This window comes from Coprinopsis cinerea (genome assembly GCF_000182895.1).
Source record: "Coprinopsis cinerea okayama7#130 chromosome 3 map unlocalized cont3.3, whole genome shotgun sequence".
NCBI lineage: Eukaryota > Fungi > Basidiomycota > Agaricomycetes > Agaricales > Psathyrellaceae > Coprinopsis > Coprinopsis cinerea.
In genome coordinates, this window is record NW_003307542.1 from 588198 (window position 1) to 606390 (window position 18193).

Consider the following 18193-nt stretch of genomic DNA (forward strand, 5'->3'; position numbering starts at 1 on the left):
GGTTTACCGTTTCTCGGAAAAGCCAACGAACTTGAAAAAAGATCGACACCGACAACAAGCGCCATGAAGATCTGGGTCTTGTTTTCCAGATTGATTGCAAGAGCTAAACGCCGCTGGGGATTGGGGCTATGTTTGGCTCGATGGCTCCCACGAGAAATCCGGGTGCCCAACATAATGAAACTTCTCTTTCCAGTTCTCCGTCAAAGGAATCGAGGATCTGGGGCCGGTCCAAGGACGGTCAATGGTGCATCAGCGAGGAGCAGTCTTCGATCCGGTGGGAAGAGAAAGGCTTGGCGGCGCCTTCGACTTGTGGAATCAGCAGGACTTAACTCCTGTTGGGTAAACAACAATACATGACGAGATCTCTGATTGGTTAAGTCCAAGCTCCCGAATAACTGATATTACCCTGCCTTCGCCTCGCGGGGATCTCCCTTACTGCCCTTAGGATATATAGTTCCACTCCCACCACGTCCTTTCTCCCCTGATCCATCCCTTGCTCTATGCCTTCAGCAGTCGAAAGACGAAGTCCCATGTCCGAAGCCCCTGAAGGGCTTAAGCGCTTGCGCCCATCGACCGACGATAGCACCCATATTCCACAGCTCGACAATCCCCGAACGCAAGATGTTTTTACTTCAATCGTAAAAGGCCGCAAGAGTTGGAAAACTGCCCGAGGGGGTGAAGTCGTTTGGCCCCCCGAGCTAGAAGCCGCCCTGATTGAAGGTGGGGCATCCATGCTGGTCAATGTTCCTGCAAAGCCTCAGCAATGTTATAGGACTGGAAAACTACAAGCCCGACGACTCAAGGGAAACCCGGCTACTGGGTCGTTTCCCTCTCAGAAATCGGTTTATTTCTGACTGGATATTCGAGAAGACCGGTAAACGCAGGACGGCAAAGCAAGTCGGCAGTCGCCTCCAACAGCTCAGGGACACGTGCGGTGGCAAAAGACGTCAGTATACTATGTACTCTCCGTTCTCTGAGACAAACTCGCTCACCATTATACCCTCTCGTAGTGATCAATTTGATTTCTCCCCGACGCCCGATCCCTGTGCGAACTTCATCATCCCTTTCCCCCAAACCACCGCACCGTGCTGCTTTTACCAATCCTACTGCATCTCCGGAGCAAGAGGGCGAATCATGCAGTGACACATCTTCCCCTAGCTCCCCCACAACACCGACAGAGGTTCACGCCACCTTGCAAAGCCTCCTTTATCGGGGGATTGCGCTGCCCTCGGAGTCTTCGATAACTTCTGTGGTATACATTGATTTGCTTTCGAACCTGGACTCGGGTCTTAAAGGCTTGGTCGACGTTCCAAACTCCCCCTCCGACGACGACTCGCTCTTCTGGTCTGAACGCGGCTTGGAGGTCGTCAAAATCTCATCGCAGCCACGTTACATCATGGACATCGACCCTACCATCAGTTTTGTATCCCGTTCCCCCAAGTCTGGCGTCTCCCTTTTTTCCTTGTACCAGAACGGAGAGCTCATTCACTCGGAATCGACTTCGTTGAAGGCGTTGGGAATGCTACCTGGAAGTGACAGCCAATTCCTCTACAGCACATCGCTCATCCCGTCGTACTGGCAAAAGTTGGCCCACATACCTAGTGAGTGCAACGTTTGTCCCATAGCCAGCGCATTGCTGACATACGAGAAGACCTGTCCTCTTATTCCATCATCCACCGAGTTGTTGAGGACAATGGGGCGAGCGCGCTCTCACGTCCCGTCCTTTTCTCCACCATGTACAAGTTCAGATACCCGACGTCGGCCTACTCTCCTGTATTTGCTTCTTCCCAACGCCTGGACGAGGTGCCCATACACAAAGACGCTGTCCTCGATTACGCCGCCTTCGACAATCTCCTCTCTATGTCTTCCTCCGATGGCTATTCCACGGATTCTTCAAACTATGACAAGTCTCAAAACCTCTATGATATCGGCTGTATGAAACACGACTGGAGTGGTTATCCTGCCGATTTTCGAGTCGCGTAACGCCCTATGTTCATTCCTTTTCTATCGCTTTTCTGTCTTGCCTTCTGTGTGAGTCCCCTTCTCTCCCATCCTTTTGCACTGGGCACTGATTACTATGGTTCTCCAGAACTCACCGCACTGTACCACTGTCCATCTGTATCAATTGTACCATACCATGTGCATTTCTTTCCTTTTGCCTTATCATTTACGTTATTCGTGAGTACCTTCTTCCCTGGTCTATGTTCGCATTCTAACCCCCAGTTGACTTCAGACCTTGCCATTCATTTGCTATCTTTCTGGACGTTTTCGCTCGGACAATGAATCGCTGTCGTAGTTTATATATTACATGCTATCTTCGCTATTTCATCGGGTCTATTGGGTTTCGGGTCGAGGAGACAATCCTATGCAATTTATAGAGCAAGCTAAGCTATCATATCATGTACTCTCCGCTTTACGAATCTATCATGAAGATTGAAACGACATGAATGCGGGAATCCCACCATCTACGCCCTTCACATAAACTTCGAGCTCCAAATGGCCTCCGACTGTCTGGCTTCATCACTCCCTGCGCCATAAAGTTTCGAACTAACTACAAAAAGGTTTGTTCAAATGAGTAACAACGTAACAAGGCAATTGACAAGGACTCCTCACCGGACTTCAAACAGGAGATAATTTGGATCTTTGCCGTGAACTCTGGGGTCATGAGAGCCACATTCGTGTTGTAATTGAGGCCCCTAGTGATGCCTTTGGCAATTATGTCCTTCCTCGTTCCCGCAGTAGCCCTTTTGTGCCCCTCAACCAGTGCATCAGCCCACGTCCGAACGGCCATCCCGCCAGCCATCGGCTCCCATTTGCTGAGCTCCAAAGCCATATCCGTAACCCCTCCCACAATGGCAGAAACCTCGTGTTCAGCGTGACCGATAAGTTCTAATCCAAGCTTGAGATTGGGAAAATGCTTTTGTATGAGTGTTAAAATGGGTCCGTATGAAACGCCGTCGCCTGCTTGTCCGCCACCCAGCCCGCCCGACAGCCATGACTTGGTCTTGTCCATTGCGTCGTACAAGTCGCTACGAAGTGTAGGTGACATAGTCTTCTTGGCGTCTGCGTCTTTTCCACCGTTTGCAATTTGGTTGGCGAGATTTCGAAACATGGCTAGCGCTCGTGGTGGAGTACGTGCTGGGGATGAAAGAAGAGGGGACTCTTGCCTCTCGCTTTAATCCTACCGATGGAGAACGCAGTGAGGCACATGGCAAACGCGAGGCATCTAGGGTCTGGGGACCATAGTGCGAGGCCTTGGGTGTTTGATCCTTGAAAATGCTCAAAACGTACATGATCAAGAATGGTGGGTCCAGATTGTCCATCGATTAGCAATTAAAGTTACACGAAATAATAGGCATGGTGAATTCACATTCCCTTTCACGATACTACTGTAAACGAAGCCGACTGACCCGTGAAGGCTGAGATAGAACCGATGAGTGGTTTCGAATGGCCAAAGTATCGCAGTCGATAAGTTCCAGCTAAAGAGTGGAAATTCATTTAGCTATGGGACAAGGCGGTTAGGCGAAAGAATGCGCACCTGGTGTTCCATTTTCGATAGTCCTGTGGGCGGGGTAGGAATTCAGACTTAACCCCGACAAGAATACAGGTAGACCCTTACCATGAAATGGTCACGGTGCTCATTCCCAAGATCTACAGGAGCGTCAGACCGAGTCAAAGTGACCAAAGCATATCCGACTTACAGTGTTAGTTCTGGTCCACTCATAAATCGTCGAGGGGTGAGAGTCAGATCTCACCATTCGCCACTGTCCCGAGACCAACTGTTCCACAGCGAGGAAGGTTCCCTCTAGCAAAAGGTTGTTCTTCCCCAAAGGTCAGACAAGCGCAAGGATAGCCCCATTGAGACGACTTACTCGGGGGTTGGCGCCAACGAATTTGGCCGATACCTTGTCCCCGGCACGATATGGACTTGACGAAACATCTTCAATGACGGCACCAAATCGTCTACCCGCCGGTGGGGCGTCGAATACAACTCCAGTCTAATGACGTTGCGTTCAGATTGCGTCAGACAGGAATATGGACGTCCAGGAAGAACCCACCTGAAGAGAAATCGCTTTGGAAGTCTGCTCGGGTGGAGCAGCATCGCTCGGCGGCGTCCCAGAAGTGTTATCGGATAGGTAGGGGACTAAACTAGAGTACTTCTCGATATAGGCTTCGAGCGTAACTGCAAGTGATGAAGATGCGGTCAGCAAAGCACGGTCGATTCATTTCCAAGAGGTTGAAGGTCGTAGAATTGAGAGCATGAGGAATTGCCGCTCCCCTATAGGCTCCCAAGAGAACGGAAAGGACGAGAATCAAGGACTTACATGGTCCAAAAATGGTGCTCGCACCCTCATATCGCTGTACAGAGTATTCTTCCCGGGTGGTGACGTAGTGTGCGTACGTATTCGCCGGCCCAGCAAGTACCACATATGCATCCGAACCGAGAACGCCTGAAGAAATCAAGGCGTTTCGCAGCGACTCGCTATTGAATCGGGAGGTCCAAACGAACACGAGGCGAGGCGGATGCGAGGTGTGATCACGATGAAGTCGTGCGTAACGTAATAATTCAATGAAGAAGCGGAGGATTTGGCAGAGTCAATTCGATTCCGCGATACGGTTTGTGATGAGTACCCATGGGAAAGGGGCATTAAAGAAGGTAAGAATACTCCGTTAATTTCCTGTGGCGGAGAAGGAAAGAAGTAAAATGAAATCACGGACCGCATTCGTCTTCCAGCCATCGTAGTGAATTCGCCTGAGATGGAAGCCTACCGTATTAGACTGTAGCGTCGAAGCATGGGGAACGAATTACGCACCCGGCATGATAAGCATCACTGAGAGTCAAAAACAGTAGTCGGAGCGGAATTGAATGACACCGACGATAATCAGTTCCAGTTGACTTGCAAGGCGCGCTCGACATCTCACTTACCAAAGTTTCCAACACGGAGCATTTGGACGCTGACGCTGTTCGGTGCCCATTCATATGGGAAATGCGCGGCACCCTAGTGTCAAATAGATAGTGAATAGATTGGTTAGTAAATGGCGGGAGAAACACGCGCTTGAAGAAGCATGTTTGACTACATGTTACTCACCGTATTCAGTAAGATGGGCTTGGGATAGTGGCATCGGACCTGTTGAGCAGTCGGCGGAGGAGTGACGGCGCCTATCAGATAATACCAGGCCAAGACGTGAAGTTGGGCGTAGGATCAAACCGTGGCAGGGATGGAGGTTATTAAAAAAATGTCAACGTCTTGTCAATGGTTGAAACTTGATTGTTAGGCGCTGAAAATCTAACCTTTTACAATTTCCCAAAACGGATTCCTAACGGAGTCAGTGTCTCAATTTTATGTTCTCCCTATCGAAGCCAGATCAGCTTACTGGGTATCAGACGCGTTTGAGCCTTGAGTAAAGTCGAAGGCTCCGGGACCATCCCTATGGCGCAGTCAGCGGGACATGTGAAGGGAGAAGTTGGGTTAAAAACGCACGTCGTGCCACCCGCAAAACTGTAGCCTAGTGTCCATGCGTTAGCAACCGGGCTACCTGTGAAAGCCAAATAATAATTGTACTTACCTAGAGCCGCCGAGCAGGTCGAAGCTGTTGTTCCGTTCGGCAAGGTGAAGGTGTGTCCGGCCCTGAAGTCATGATCAGACATCACATCCCTGCCCACCGGCGAAACACAAAGTACAAGTACAAAGGAAGGATCGGAATTTTCACTTACATCTGCATCCAGACATGTACACTTCGAACAGCACCCCTGACTGGACTTAGTTGTCGATTGTTCATGATGGTTTGAGCGCCGCGGAATTGAAGTTCTCCGTTGATTCTATTGGACTCGAAATCAGAGATACGGAATCCAGGTCCTCTGCAAAACAGGTCAGCTTCATGTGGGTGCTTCGGCCGAGGATGTATTATCCCTTACCGTCCATGACAGTCTTGTGCTTTCCCTCCACATGTTGAAGTTTCAGGCTCGCACGGCTGTCCATCCCAAGGCTGACCGGGGCTGTGACAGAAAGCGCCCAATCTAGGATACTCGGTCAGCTTCGAAGGGTTCGTAGCTTAGGAGTCGATGAATGGGCTCACGTATTCGGCGTGGTGTCACCAACATTAGCTGTGATAGATTCGTCAGTCAAAGAGTCACAATCACTGAAGTTGGGTCACCTTGTGCGAATCCAGCGACGAAGGAAGTGTTGCCCGGCATAGCATCAGGCTCCACAAAATTCTCGTACAAGAACGCGGCCATTCCCTTATTGTCTGTGCTAATCAATGTGTTGTTCTAAGGGGAACAAATCAGGTCGGCAAATCAGGTCAGAAGTTCGAAACAGTTGACAGAGCCTCTCGGAGAATCTCAGGCTCACCATGTACAAGCTGGTCCCATGGACGGCATAGAAGCTCAAGAACCCTCTCGCATTTCCATTCGCATCATCGAAACGAAGCAGAGACATGTCCTTGTCAGTGTCGTACTGATACCTGGCACGCTCAGCAGCCGGGTTAGCAAGGTAGGCAGTCGGGGAGCGGTTAATGTTGCCATCGACGATTGTCGTGTTCCCCACACTCAGTTGACCCGGAGCCAGACTAGCGTGAGCACGTTGGACAGCGCGGACCGTGCCCGCCACGATGGCGTCCGCGGTCTGCTTCACATACCCCAACGAGGTCACCTGAGGCAGCAGATTCTCCATGTACCCGCCGACACCAGCATGAGAGTGGGTACCGACAAAGGCGATGTTCTGGTCGGAGTATAATCCGGGGTATTGTGATGAGAGTTGCTGTACGATGGACCGACGAACTCCTGTATCGCCCATGCCAACATCTGTGATGAGGTCATCAGTATTAGCGCCCAAGTATCCTAAAACAGATCATCAAGCCCCTATTGGCGTGGATGGTCGATGCGTTCCCCACTCCAACGAGAACAACAGATTCCAAATATGAGTACCAAGGGACACGTACCAGAGTTGATGAACACGATTCGGTTGTTGGGTGCTGACTCCTCCGCGACGATGAAAGCCCGACTACGTTGTCTCATATGCAGTCCCCGCCCATTCTGTTCCAACGATGCATATCCCTGTATCAATGAGTCATTAGCATGCAGTCCAAAAGAAAGATTCGGTCAGGGCGCACCATCATGTTCGTCTCAACCACTGGCCTACAATCGCATGCGAAGTCAGCCGTCCTCCCGTCCCACCCTGAACGAGACATCCCAGACTCACCCAGTGACATCACCAATACCTGTAGACTGTGGTCAAGTCGCCAGCAGATATCCCAACGCTGAACGCACGCACCGAGACCCAGTAAATACTGCCCCGCCACACCAGGAACAACATTCTGCTGGAGGACAGAAGAGGTGGCGAGGAACGCTGCGACGGAAAGTAACCCGCTCCACATCTTGTGCAGGAACAGGTGCAGAAAGTCCAACGACGAGCTTGGGGCACCGTGGACTAGAGAAGCCATACGTCCGTCGTTACGTCGCTTTAAATTCCTTCGCTATTCGCCCCGCTACCGGTGTGAACAGGTACGTCAGTGGTAACACACGGGAACGTTCAAGAATGCTGGGGGGAGAAGAAGTCAAGTTCCTTTCGGTGCCCGCATGCACGCTGCGTCACAAGGGCTATTAGAGGGATTCTGAATAGCCCACATGAGGCAAGACCGATCGTCTTATTTCCCATCCGTCCTAAGTATGGGTGAAATCACTATGTGATCAGAGCGGACTAAGGAATCATGATAGGGCAGTAGATGGCTGCTGTGTGCTAGAGAAGGGCAGCCAATGCGAGGCTCGAGCTTGAATACGGATCTTGAGCTTGTCCCGTCAATCTCGCTAGAAGGTTCGTCTGCAGAACACTGCAGACCGTCCATCTGCAGGGTTCGGCCGCCAGATATGCACATTGACGCTACTGGCAGCGCAAGCCCACGAGTCGCTGCTATCGACCACAAGGAATCTTTTTGTGATGTCCAATGTGGGGTAAAGCTGCCGACGACACGACAGGGGAGAACTGCGAGTCGCTGACATCCCCCACCTTTCCTGTAATGCTGTTTGGAAAGATAACATGACCGGTGCACATGTCCATCTTCCAACGCGCTTGACAGCCTTCAGACGACAAGCGGGTCTCCGATATAGACCAAAAGTGAAAGCTGGCGGTGGTGACTGGTCGCTTTGAGCTCGGGGAAACTGAGAAATTCAGGTACAGTGGTCACACGAGCACCAGTGTCCCACCAACCCCAGATGTAGCTGATCCTTGGGTGTCGCTTCACTTCGCAAGAGTCGATCCTTTGTTTTCATGGCGTTTCTACGCGAACCAAGCAGAGAAAATGGATCTACCTTGTTGTAGAACGGTAGAAAATGAATCTAGGGCCAAATATAGGACGACGTACTGAAAATAAAGCCCCGTTTTCCGCCTTTATCATTCTGACCAATCGCGAAATTACTTTAAGGATGAGAAGTCGAAACACAGGCTAGCATTGGCAACCCGCCGTTGCCATCGTGGATTCTGGACATGGTGAATGGAGGAAATTCAGGGATCAGCCTGGGATCAGCCTTAGGCTTTGGTCCAGAAGACCACGATCACGTGTGGCACCAAGTTCATTAGGGGCGCGTCGCGACGCGACGAGGGGTACACAAACGAGTCAAAATCAAATTATGAAACCAGCAGTAAGTATGTACACAGCAATTGTAAACAACGATAAAGAACCTCAAGACCCAGACGAACCAACATCCAAAAGTTCTGCCATAGCAGTCTCCAACCTCTCCAGCTTCTTCTCCAAATCCCTGCGCTTCGCAGCAACATGGTGATTCTCATGCGCCAACTCCTTGCAGATACGGTGTCCTTCAGGCCCGTCTATACCGAGTCGGGAGTAGAGAACGGAAAGAATATTGCGTTCGATACCCCGGACGAGCTCGTAGTCGACGGCTTGAGGGACGTTGTCGGCGAATCGTTTGTAGGCGACTACATACATGATGCGAAGAAAGCTCAAAAACAGTCAAGGGGAGTAGGAAGGATGAATGACATACCCTGGAAGTACGCCCGAACGTCGGCCATAATCTCAATAGCGGGTTCCATCTCGTCGATCGGCAGCATCTTGAAAACATCTTCCGGTGAAGCATCCCGTATCCCAATCTCATTCAACCCCTGCAAAACCTTTTCAATACCCCACTCCCCCTCCCGCTCAGAGTACTCATCCTTTTCTCGATTCAAATACTCTTCAATATGTCGACTGATATGTCCTCGAGCGTGCTTCTCCCTGGTAGCCTTGTAGAAGGCCAAGAACTTGCCCTTGTAATCAGACAAATAGTGCGTGTTGAGTGTGAACGGGAGGGTCTCGACTTCAATCAACCAGTCCACGCGAGCTTGGGCCCTAGCCAGGCACTCGTTGATTTGATTGTGGACGATTGTCCTGAAGGACATGGGGGTCAGCCGAGGACTACTGCACGCCAAAACATACGTACTTGACTCGTTGCTCCAAAAGTCCTTGACCAAACTCCGAGAAGTGGGCGTTGACGATGTCCTTGATGTACCGCGCCAGCAATGCGTAGATAGTCTGGATCAGTTCCAGTGCAGGCCTACGCCATTGATGGACAATCTCCTCGATGTACGTTCGCCGGACGACAAATGGGACATGCCCTGGCAACTCTCGGGCACGCGCACTGGTGAGGGTATCATCAGCACCGAATGCTAAGACAGCCCTGACATGCCAACGACACTCACTCGTGAGCCCTCGCAAGAACCTGATCAACATAAATAACCCCATCCCCACTACCAGCAACGGGCGTCCAATCAGCCTCACTCGATCCCTCTTCATTATCCAAAAAGCGAGGCTGGACGAATGTAGTGGTCGACGAAACCTTCTTCTCGCATGGGTGGAAACGAGGAGCCGTATCCTTGATACCCTTCCTGAATTTCATCAAAGCCGGTCGGATCGCCTGGAGAAGACCGTTGGCCTGCGGGACACCCGAGACAACATGGTGCTTGAGGTCGTCCGTGAACCGGTGGAGCATGGACACGACTTCGTTGAATGGGTTGGAGGAGGGTGGAGGAGGGAGACCTTGAAGCGCTTCTCGAGCCTTGAGGATCGCCTTATCCAGTTCTTCTTGGATTTGAGGGAGACTGCAAGTAAACGTTGACGTTAAACCAGCCGTCTCCAAGTTACTACACCACAAGGGAGTCTCACCGTTTGTTAATGAGGTCCGACAGAACGAAGCTGAGCTGTTCGACGAGGTTGGATGTGCGCAGATAGCGATGATAGCATGAATCCAATTCAGACCAGGGAGCGGTAGTACTGAAGAACACATCCTCAGCTTGGCGAGCTTCTTCCCAAGTCATATTCTTCTTGAGGTCGTTGGAGCTGGGCTGCTTGACGCAGTACCAGTTATTCTCGAGAACCTCACGATCTCCAAGAATGTAGGGCAACCAGCTCGACTCTTCGCCAGTGGGAATACGGTCGGGCTTGGTGAGTACGCCTGCAACAAACGTCAGCCTTCGTGAAAGGAGGGTAAAAAGAACAACGACGTACCTATGGTACGCTTGCCCTCGGGGTCATGGAGTTTGGCAATGGAATGGGCACCTTGGTTCTCAAAGTCGGCTGATCGAGTACTGTCAAATGCGAGCTAGCCGTAGTGGGGATCGATGAACATACTTTCACAGGCGACAGCCAGAAGCACGATTGTGCTGGGCCTCTTGATATACGACGTGATGAGAGATTCAATGAGTTCTTTGTCGCCGGGTTGGCCCCCGCTCGCAATCATACCTAACAACAACGAAGAGGGCCTGATCAAAATTACGACGATCAGGATGTGTATAAAGACATACCAGGCAAATCAACAAAAGACAAGTCTGCAACATCCGGCCCACTGATTTTCAACGATACACAATTATTAGAAAAAGTAAGCGAATCTTCAAATTCCTCGTCATCGCTTTCGAGGACGACACGAGGAGGTTGGTTTGGGTTCAAGATGGCAAGCTGGGCGCGCCGGATGCGATGTTCTACTTCCGACTTGTCAAATATGGTGGGACCGAATGCCTCGTTGCGCGCTTGGCCGAGGAGTTGGCCCTTGCTATCAGTGGTGAAGCGCAGAGAAACTTCGCACTGCCAAGGACTATTGGATTGGGCCAAGCGACACTCAATGGGACATCTGAGTGTGGGGTACTTAAGTGGGTGCCAAGTGGCAGGGAGGAAATGATGAAGACGGACGGACCTGGTGCATGTACCTGAAGCGCGGGGAAGGGTGATGCCAGAGATGGCCTCGATTAACGAGGACTTGCCGACACTTTGCGATCCAACAACGGCGATCTGGGGAAGGTCGATATCGACCTGGACGCTGGTAGTGGAGCTTTCAATGGGCTGAAGACGAAAGCATGAGACAAGGTATACCCCGTACTGTGAAGACGATTAACAAGGTCCAAGGTCTGTCGTCGACCTTGGGAGATTTGGGAATCAGAAAGACCAACGCCAGAGCTCTGAATCTGTGAGGCAGTCATGGTGTGTGGGTTAAAGATGGCCGCACGAGAGGAAGGCTTTATGTATCCTGGTCTACATGTGCAGGCTCGTGGAGGTCTTCTGCCCGAGCTCAAATTGCGAGTTACCCGCGCTTCCGCTTGTCAATGGCACGAGGACCGTCGAAAGTAACGAGGATTCGCATTTTGCTCTTTCACCATGTGTTGAATTGACTTTGCTTCCCAGATTCGATGTCACGTTGCGACTCCAAAAGGAGGGTTTGTGATATCCTCCAGACAGCAGAAAAAAAGGGAAAAGGACCTGACTAGGCTCGAGAAAGGGGTTCGAAGACACTGAATGCGCGGCAGTGTTTGCCAGAGAAACCCTGGACGAGGGTGAGTCACTTCACGGTGTGAGATGACAACAAGAACGAGCCCTGCACGCCTCTTTACCTATACGTACATCCCATCTTGACGTATTTTTTACCTCAATCAACGCTTGCTTCAATGCCCACAACGATAATCGATTCGTCGCCATCGTGGATGTGGTAAGGATTCTATCATCGTCTGCCGTCGTCATACGGAAAGATTACCTTGAGAGCGTATGCTAGGTGGGGATAGCGACCCCCGTGACCCGTCTGAACGTTTCCATTCTGGCTGGCGAAAAGAAATCAGTAATCTCTGCCAGAAACCGATAACTGAGCTACATACCCTTGGCGAATGATGGCTTTCACCTGGTCGGGCGCGCCGCTGTGACCGTGCTGAGCGCTTTGAATTTCGAGGCATCGAAATCTTTCTTGGGCGATCCGCACCATCCTCCCAATTTCTTCATTCGAGGCCAAGCCCATGCTGGAGGGAGAAGGCTTGATTGTCGGGTAGCTCGACAGGCTTGTTCGTAGCGGTATCGCACACACACATGCTTGCCACGTCGTCGCAGATCGTCGCCCATGCTGAGGCGAAGCAGAGATCGTGGTTGTGGACCAAGCAGATGCCCACAGCCCCGACGCAAATTAGTTACGTCTTCCGGTAAGCCTAGCCGGAGAAGCCATCGTCCATTTCCGAAGAGTGAAGAGCGCGTCGACGAGTAGACTCGGTGCTGTACGATGTCCGTCCGCAAGGTAGAGTTTGAAATCGCCGGTGGGTACTGGATTCAGAAGAGCCTGTTGTTGGAATCGGTAAGGGAATCCAGGCATTATTCGCGCGTGCACCGCCTAAAGCGTCGGTTCAGAGGACTTTGTCTGCCTTGAGCGTCATTGCAGGGAGCGAACACGTCCCCTGCTCAGTGCTGGCCGCCTCGAGCGGGCTGGTCGGAGATTGGTCCGATGCCGGCAAGCCCCGCGAATAGGGGTTTCATCGCTTTCGTCACCGCGACTCGGCGTGCCTTTTATAGCCCTTTGCCCGCAGCGACGACCATGTCCACCAAACTTTATCTCCTTCTCCCAAGTTCTCCTTCTCTCTCATCTTCAACATGGCCAACTACGACAACATCCTAGACCGTCTTTCTAGAGAACCAGAGTGGTCACCAGAATTCGAATCGGTGAGCGATAAGGCGTTTCATGGGTGCGAGTTGGGAATGTACTGAATTGCTGTGGATGCGGTGTTAGGCAATCCTGGAACCATTCACGTTTACAACCTCGAATCCTGGCAAGGAGATACGCGGAAAACTTATAGATGCCTTCAATTTGTGGCTCAACGTCCCCGATGATAAACTCCAAGTGATAGCGAAGATTGTCAACATGCTGCATGCTGCTAGTCTCATGTACGTCGAAATCGCGGGAGGTTGGGTATCAAGAACCGTGTTGATTTCAGAACCTCAGGGTGGATGATATTGAAGACGACTCGCAGTTACGGAGGGGGAACCCAGGTGCGTCTCGATCTTGCTGGGTTTCTAGAATGCTGTTAAACATCCATGTTTAGTCGCCCATAAGATTTATGGGATTCCACAAACTATCAACTCTGCGAATTACGTCTACTTCCTGGCGTTCCAGGAGCTGTTTGCGCTGAGGAATGGACCGACACCGCCGAGGCAGGATATCGACCAGATGGTGACGCAGGAGCTACTGTCATTACACCGAGGACAGGGTCTAGAGATTCTATGGCGCGACTCATTACAGTGCCCGACGGAGGAGCAATACATCGACATGGTCAGCAATAGTGCGTGTACCCCTTCGAAGTATGGACATCGACTCAGACTAACCCACCGCCCTTTGGCAGAAACCGGGGGCCTATTACGATTGGGGATTAAACTCATGATGGCTTGCTCCACCACCAATTCGGACGTGTGCGTCGCCGTCGTGCTATCTCGTGCCGCCAGACCTTCGAGCTAACATCCGGGGGATAGTGACTATACACCGCTCGTCAGCCTGTTCGGCGTGTACTTCCAGATCCGAGACGACCTCATGAACCTTCAAAGCCCAGAATACACATCAAACAAGGGCTTCGCGGAGGACCTGACGGAAGGCAAATTCTCGTTCCCAGTGGTACACGGTATCCATGCCGATCGGTCAAACCGACAAGTTCTTAGTACGTCCCCCATCAACGTCACCCTTCCTGTGATTCAGACGAACGGAACTCAACTCGAACTAACGCTTGTTGAATAGACGTCCTCCAAAAACGGCCCCCGACGCCAACGCTCAAGATCCACACCATCAACTACCTCCGCGATCGCACCAAGTCTTTCGACTATACGTTATCCGTGCTTAAGAAGCTGGAAGCTCAGTTGAGGCAGGAGATCGCCAAGCTGGGAGGGAACGAGAAGTTTGAGCGCATTATCGATTTGCTGCATGTGGATGAGGAATCGCTGGCCAAGGCAGCTAAGTGAATTATGGATTTTGCGATTGTGTATGTCTTGGAACATAATTAATTGGGATGCATATCTCGAATAGAGTAATTCTTCGCTCGTCCCGGTGGAAGTGAAAGATGTCCTTGTCAATCAACGGTCCGAGCTCAGTTCGTGCAGGAGGAATGCCAGGGCTTGCATGATCTAATCTCCTCCATCTTATCACAACAAGGTCCGCGACGGTGGTTGTGTGGTCCTATCCAAACCCAGTGCACTGACCATCAAATCAACATCCCCTCTCGTCTCGACGACCCCACACAAACCCCACATTGCAGTGAACCCCAAGCGCCTATGGTCAACACCCGAGGCGCCAAACGAGCGTTGGAGGGCGGGTACAATCCTGAACCGCCTAAGCTCTAAGAAGACGCGGAAGGCGGTGCATGTCAAGACTGAGGATGCATTAGAAAGCTTACCAATCACTTTTTCCCAGTCAAGCCGCGGCAAGCCAGAAAAGGGCCAAATCCTTTCACCAACATGTCAGCATCCAAGAAACGTAAGATCTCAGGCCTCAGCGGCCTAGAGCTCGAACTGTCGCTCGTACAACTTCGAAAGCTTCGGAAAACCATCGTTTTTGAAGACGTGCTCGAATTAGAAGCAACAGAAACCGACACACTTGGTGATGAGCTGGATAAAGTGATCGCTCTACTCGAAACCCGAACCAAGGAACCGCTTGTACGCCTTTCAGTTGTTTCGTCTCCTACAAAGTTCTGATTGCCTTACAGTCCTTGTCATTCTCTGCTGTCAATGAAACCAATCTGGGTCGGCTGAATATCACACAAGCCGGCATGCTGTTTTTGCAGGACCAAGAGAAACTTCGCGATGCCATTGAATCTACCCGACAACTTGGTGCTACTGAGCTATGGTCGAACGGAAATATGTACAGACACTTGTCGTTTTTGTCCAATACTTACAACAACGTGGTATGTGTTCGTCTAATCCCCGAGCACACACGATTCCCTAACATCGATTCAGAACGAGGCTTCTTCCCGAATGTTCATTGATGCTTTCTTTTTCAGAACCACGGCTATGGTTCCTTCCGACCAAAGGGTGGTCATAATGCTGGAGAAACCCGTACCAAGCGCTCGCCCAAGGGAATCGAAGATGGACACTGTGTCTGGGGTGATCGATTATACCGCTCTTGTGGCGGATGCCCGGATTGCCCGTAAGACATCTTCCCCTTTGTGCTTGGCCTCGCTGCACTCGCTTACTTCGCTTACAGGCATGCATCTGCGGAAGCCTCCTCAGCTCACACCGCGTATCTCTCAAAACCTGGTCGCGTTTTTTACCGCTGAGGCTAAAGCTTCCGACGGCATTGTACTCGAGGGACATACTCCCCGGGCTCTCGTTGAGCTCGTTGCTTGTGCGAAGCACCTTGGGTTGGTTGTTTTTGCCCCAATTCTTGAATTATGCTCACATTCCACTCAGGAAGTCTCACATTCGTGGTGCTTTGACCAGTGGTGACAGATGGATCTTTCTTGCTGTTAACCTTGACCGTGAGGGTGAAGGGGCGACTTATTGGGAATCGGAGGTTGTTGGATGGAGGACAGAAAACATGGCTTCGGATGTCACCGTTCCCGTGACTTCCAATCGGTATGATCCCGCCTTAATTGCTGGCATCCTCTCTTCCTGGGTAAGCTCTGTTATGTGGTGCGAATCAGTAAGGTTGATACCTATCGAATCATCCTCCCAGGTGCCCAATAGCTTTTCTGAGTTCGACGGCGACCAATGGTTTTACAAGTCCCCTCTATCCGACGATGTGAAAAACGATCAAGGTCCATCCGACAAGATAGGCTCATTCTCTCGAGAGCCGTGACGAAGCGTGAAGCCAAGTAAACCTAATCAGTTCCTTGGTGTTGCCTGGGACAGCTTGCTGGCCGGAACGCCCAGATGACCACCGAGCCGGAGCAACCGTGGCTGGATGGCCAAGCGTAGGCGCTGGTGGTGGGCGGGAGCGGTGGGACGCGAAAACGAGAGAGGAGCGAGTAGAGAGGATGGGGACCTCTCGAGAACGGCGAGAAGATGAGAGATACCATCTCTCATCGGCGCGAGGAAGACGAGGCTGTTTGGTCTGACCAAACAGGTGCGCCGCCTCCGGATCACTCGACCTCATCTTGTCCACGGATGTTGTGCTTGCACTACATCCACCCAAGGTTGAAGACTCGAGGCCAACGGGGACCTCTTGAGAGGCAGTCACGAGGCTTAGGTATGAATAACACAAGTATAAGCGGGACTATACGTAATACAGATATAGTTCGAAGCACGATGTACATCACAAACAAGCTCAAGAACCCAATGTTCTTTCGTGACCCCCTTCCTTCGCTCGCTCCCTCGCTCACCTTACTCCTTCCCACCCTTGCTATTCCTATCATCCCACAAGAAAACCCTAGCAGTCGCCAACGCCCTCATCCTCTCCGCCCACTCCCCAAACTCACACACACCAAAATCCTGCACAGTCATAAACGGCGCGAGCGTCATCCAAAAATTATACTCCCCAGGCGCCAAATCCGCTGGCTTCTCGACCACCTTGGGGCCGTAGACTTTGGTGAAGTGGGGTTTGGGCGGGTTGTGCCCGCAGGTGGTTATGTAGCCGCCGAGGACGGTGCGGGCTTCTGGGGTGAGGGAGGAGAGCATTTCGGAGGTGAAGCGTCGGGCGATGAGGGTCAAGGGGAGGCGGAAGGGGTAGGTTGTGTGGTCTGGGGGGAGGCGGGTGTATGAGGAGCCTGATGGGATTTCGAGTTCTGGGGATGAGACGAGGAATTGAGAAAAGGTTAGCGTTGATTAAATATTGGCCGGGCCGCGACGTACGCAAAAGTTCCTGCGACTCGGGCAGCGAGCTCGCTTTCCATGCTCGGCGGCCACACCCCTGGGCGTTGACATATCCCATCTTGCTGCTTGTGTCTTCACATGCAACAACCCCGGCCACGTCAAGCCTGTTCGAAGGCCGTTGATCGGGATGGGCATGGCAGCAACTCACCGTTGTTCTTACCTTGGACGAGAGGTAGCACGAAATGCTCGCAGACCTCAGTACAGTATCCCTCCCGAGGCCTGCCCTTCTTTGGAGCTCAACGTTCGAGCCTCGGATATCGCCAGCCAGATTATCGAGGAAGCTAGGCTGTCGCCTTTGACAGCCACTGTAGCTCAAATGGACGCTTTGGATAAGAGGTTCACGTGTAACGCTTGCCTGAAGACGGAGACTTTCAAGCAGGAGAACGGACACAAATACAAGCCGTTCTTAGGCGCCTATACTTGGAGAAGCGCCGTAAGTCATTCCCTTCGCTGAAATTTCTGGCATGAAATTCTAACGTCCCGCATCCACAGATACACCACGCGATGACCAAGCATCCCAAGTATTTCAACAGCGACCCTTGGAACTCGCTTCAGTTCACTGTGATCACTGACCCTGTAAAGCTACAAGTTGCGAAAACCAAATTGTACCGAAGTGTGTCGTGGTTCTGCAACCATTGTACCGAGTTCAACGACGGTTACGCTGCTCGGGAAGGTGAAGTGATGAGTCACCTTCAGACCATGATGTCAGTCGTCCAACATGACTCTGTATTCCGCCCCTTTCACTGATTGTTACCCAACACGTTAGGCATGGGATCAAAGATCCGGCACTCGAAGACGATCTGTTCCAGGATGATGAGCTAAGTCTCTTCTACGAGGCACCCGTCTTCATTAGAATGCTTGAGGACCCGCCTCGGCGCAGGTATCCTGAACTCTTCGTCAGTTGGTATAGTTTCTTCCATTTGGACGGTCGAAGAGAGGACGAGGATGATTTTCAAGAGTATGGGTGCATGATGTGTCGGTTCTTAGGGCTAACTCATTAGGATTATAGATGCTATGATCTTTCTGTGCTGTGCCGGTGTCGACGTGTCAGCCTGTGCTGTCGCGGTATGTGGCTGACGTGATTAGGCGCCCATCGCACCCAATGGGCATG

General features: G+C 51.6%; 9 protein-coding genes across 9 annotated transcripts; 5 read left to right on the plus strand and 4 right to left on the minus strand.

Moving 5' to 3' along the window:
* Positions 1-530: 530 nt before the first annotated feature.
* Positions 531-1983, plus strand: CC1G_04606 (hypothetical protein; the record flags this gene model as incomplete). The annotated part of the gene is made up of 4 exons (XM_001829865.1): positions 531-720; positions 773-946; positions 1011-1601; positions 1652-1983. 4 exons carry the CDS (start codon positions 531-533, stop codon positions 1981-1983), a joined length of 1287 nt encoding a protein of 428 aa, XP_001829917.1.
* A 491-nt stretch (positions 1984-2474) lies between these two features.
* On the minus strand, positions 2475-3112 carry CC1G_14102 (hypothetical protein; the record flags this gene model as incomplete). The annotated part of the gene is made up of 2 exons (XM_002911524.1): positions 2475-2551; positions 2614-3112. 2 exons carry the CDS (start codon positions 3110-3112, stop codon positions 2475-2477), a joined length of 576 nt encoding a protein of 191 aa, XP_002911570.1.
* A 195-nt stretch (positions 3113-3307) lies between these two features.
* CC1G_14103 (ceramidase) lies at positions 3308-7546 on the minus strand. Its single transcript, XM_002911525.1, has 24 exons — positions 7275-7546; positions 7203-7221; positions 7114-7138; positions 6943-7057; positions 6354-6805; positions 6157-6271; positions 6079-6106; positions 5918-6019; positions 5717-5860; positions 5569-5630; positions 5484-5508; positions 5377-5430; positions 5294-5319; positions 5091-5161; positions 4928-5000; positions 4815-4832; positions 4720-4753; positions 4326-4483; positions 4059-4183; positions 3873-3998; positions 3702-3821; positions 3620-3651; positions 3539-3561; positions 3308-3479 (listed from the first exon to the last, which is right to left on the minus strand). Exons 1-24 carry the CDS (start codon positions 7441-7443, stop codon positions 3379-3381), a joined length of 2217 nt encoding a protein of 738 aa, XP_002911571.1. The 5' UTR covers positions 7444-7546; the 3' UTR covers positions 3308-3378.
* An 896-nt stretch (positions 7547-8442) lies between these two features.
* CC1G_04608 (myxovirus resistance 1) lies at positions 8443-11462 on the minus strand (the record flags this gene model as incomplete). Its single annotated transcript, XM_001829867.2, has 11 exons — positions 8443-8477; positions 8697-8933; positions 8999-9381; positions 9434-9631; positions 9693-10091; positions 10156-10444; positions 10498-10566; positions 10621-10731; positions 10794-11038; positions 11180-11325; positions 11433-11462. 11 exons carry the CDS (start codon positions 11460-11462, stop codon positions 8443-8445), a joined length of 2142 nt encoding a protein of 713 aa, XP_001829919.2.
* Positions 11463-12520: 1058 nt separating this feature from the next.
* Positions 12521-12762, plus strand: CC1G_14104 (hypothetical protein; the record flags this gene model as incomplete). Its single annotated transcript, XM_002911526.1, has 2 exons — positions 12521-12592; positions 12646-12762. The coding sequence occupies 2 exons, from the start codon at positions 12521-12523 to the stop codon at positions 12760-12762; spliced, it is 189 nt and encodes a 62-aa protein (XP_002911572.1).
* A 107-nt stretch (positions 12763-12869) lies between these two features.
* Positions 12870-14238, plus strand: CC1G_04609 (farnesyltranstransferase; the record flags this gene model as incomplete). Its single annotated transcript, XM_001829868.2, has 7 exons — positions 12870-12954; positions 13022-13176; positions 13235-13281; positions 13335-13571; positions 13632-13698; positions 13759-13940; positions 14018-14238. The coding sequence occupies exons 1-7, from the start codon at positions 12886-12888 to the stop codon at positions 14236-14238; spliced, it is 978 nt and encodes a 325-aa protein (XP_001829920.1). The 5' UTR covers positions 12870-12885.
* Positions 14239-14730: 492 nt separating this feature from the next.
* CC1G_04610 (hypothetical protein) lies at positions 14731-16069 on the plus strand (the record flags this gene model as incomplete). The annotated part of the gene is made up of 6 exons (XM_001829869.1): positions 14731-14928; positions 14979-15176; positions 15229-15418; positions 15476-15632; positions 15682-15886; positions 15947-16069. The coding sequence occupies 6 exons, from the start codon at positions 14731-14733 to the stop codon at positions 16067-16069; spliced, it is 1071 nt and encodes a 356-aa protein (XP_001829921.1).
* Positions 16070-16593: 524 nt separating this feature from the next.
* CC1G_04611 (hypothetical protein) lies at positions 16594-17140 on the minus strand (the record flags this gene model as incomplete). The annotated part of the gene is made up of 2 exons (XM_001829870.1): positions 16594-16994; positions 17062-17140. 2 exons carry the CDS (start codon positions 17138-17140, stop codon positions 16594-16596), a joined length of 480 nt encoding a protein of 159 aa, XP_001829922.1.
* Positions 17141-17209: 69 nt separating this feature from the next.
* Positions 17210-18083, plus strand: CC1G_04612 (hypothetical protein; the record flags this gene model as incomplete). Its single annotated transcript, XM_001829871.2, has 3 exons — positions 17210-17515; positions 17575-17786; positions 17849-18083. 3 exons carry the CDS (start codon positions 17210-17212, stop codon positions 18081-18083), a joined length of 753 nt encoding a protein of 250 aa, XP_001829923.2.
* Positions 18084-18193: the final 110 nt, after the last annotated feature.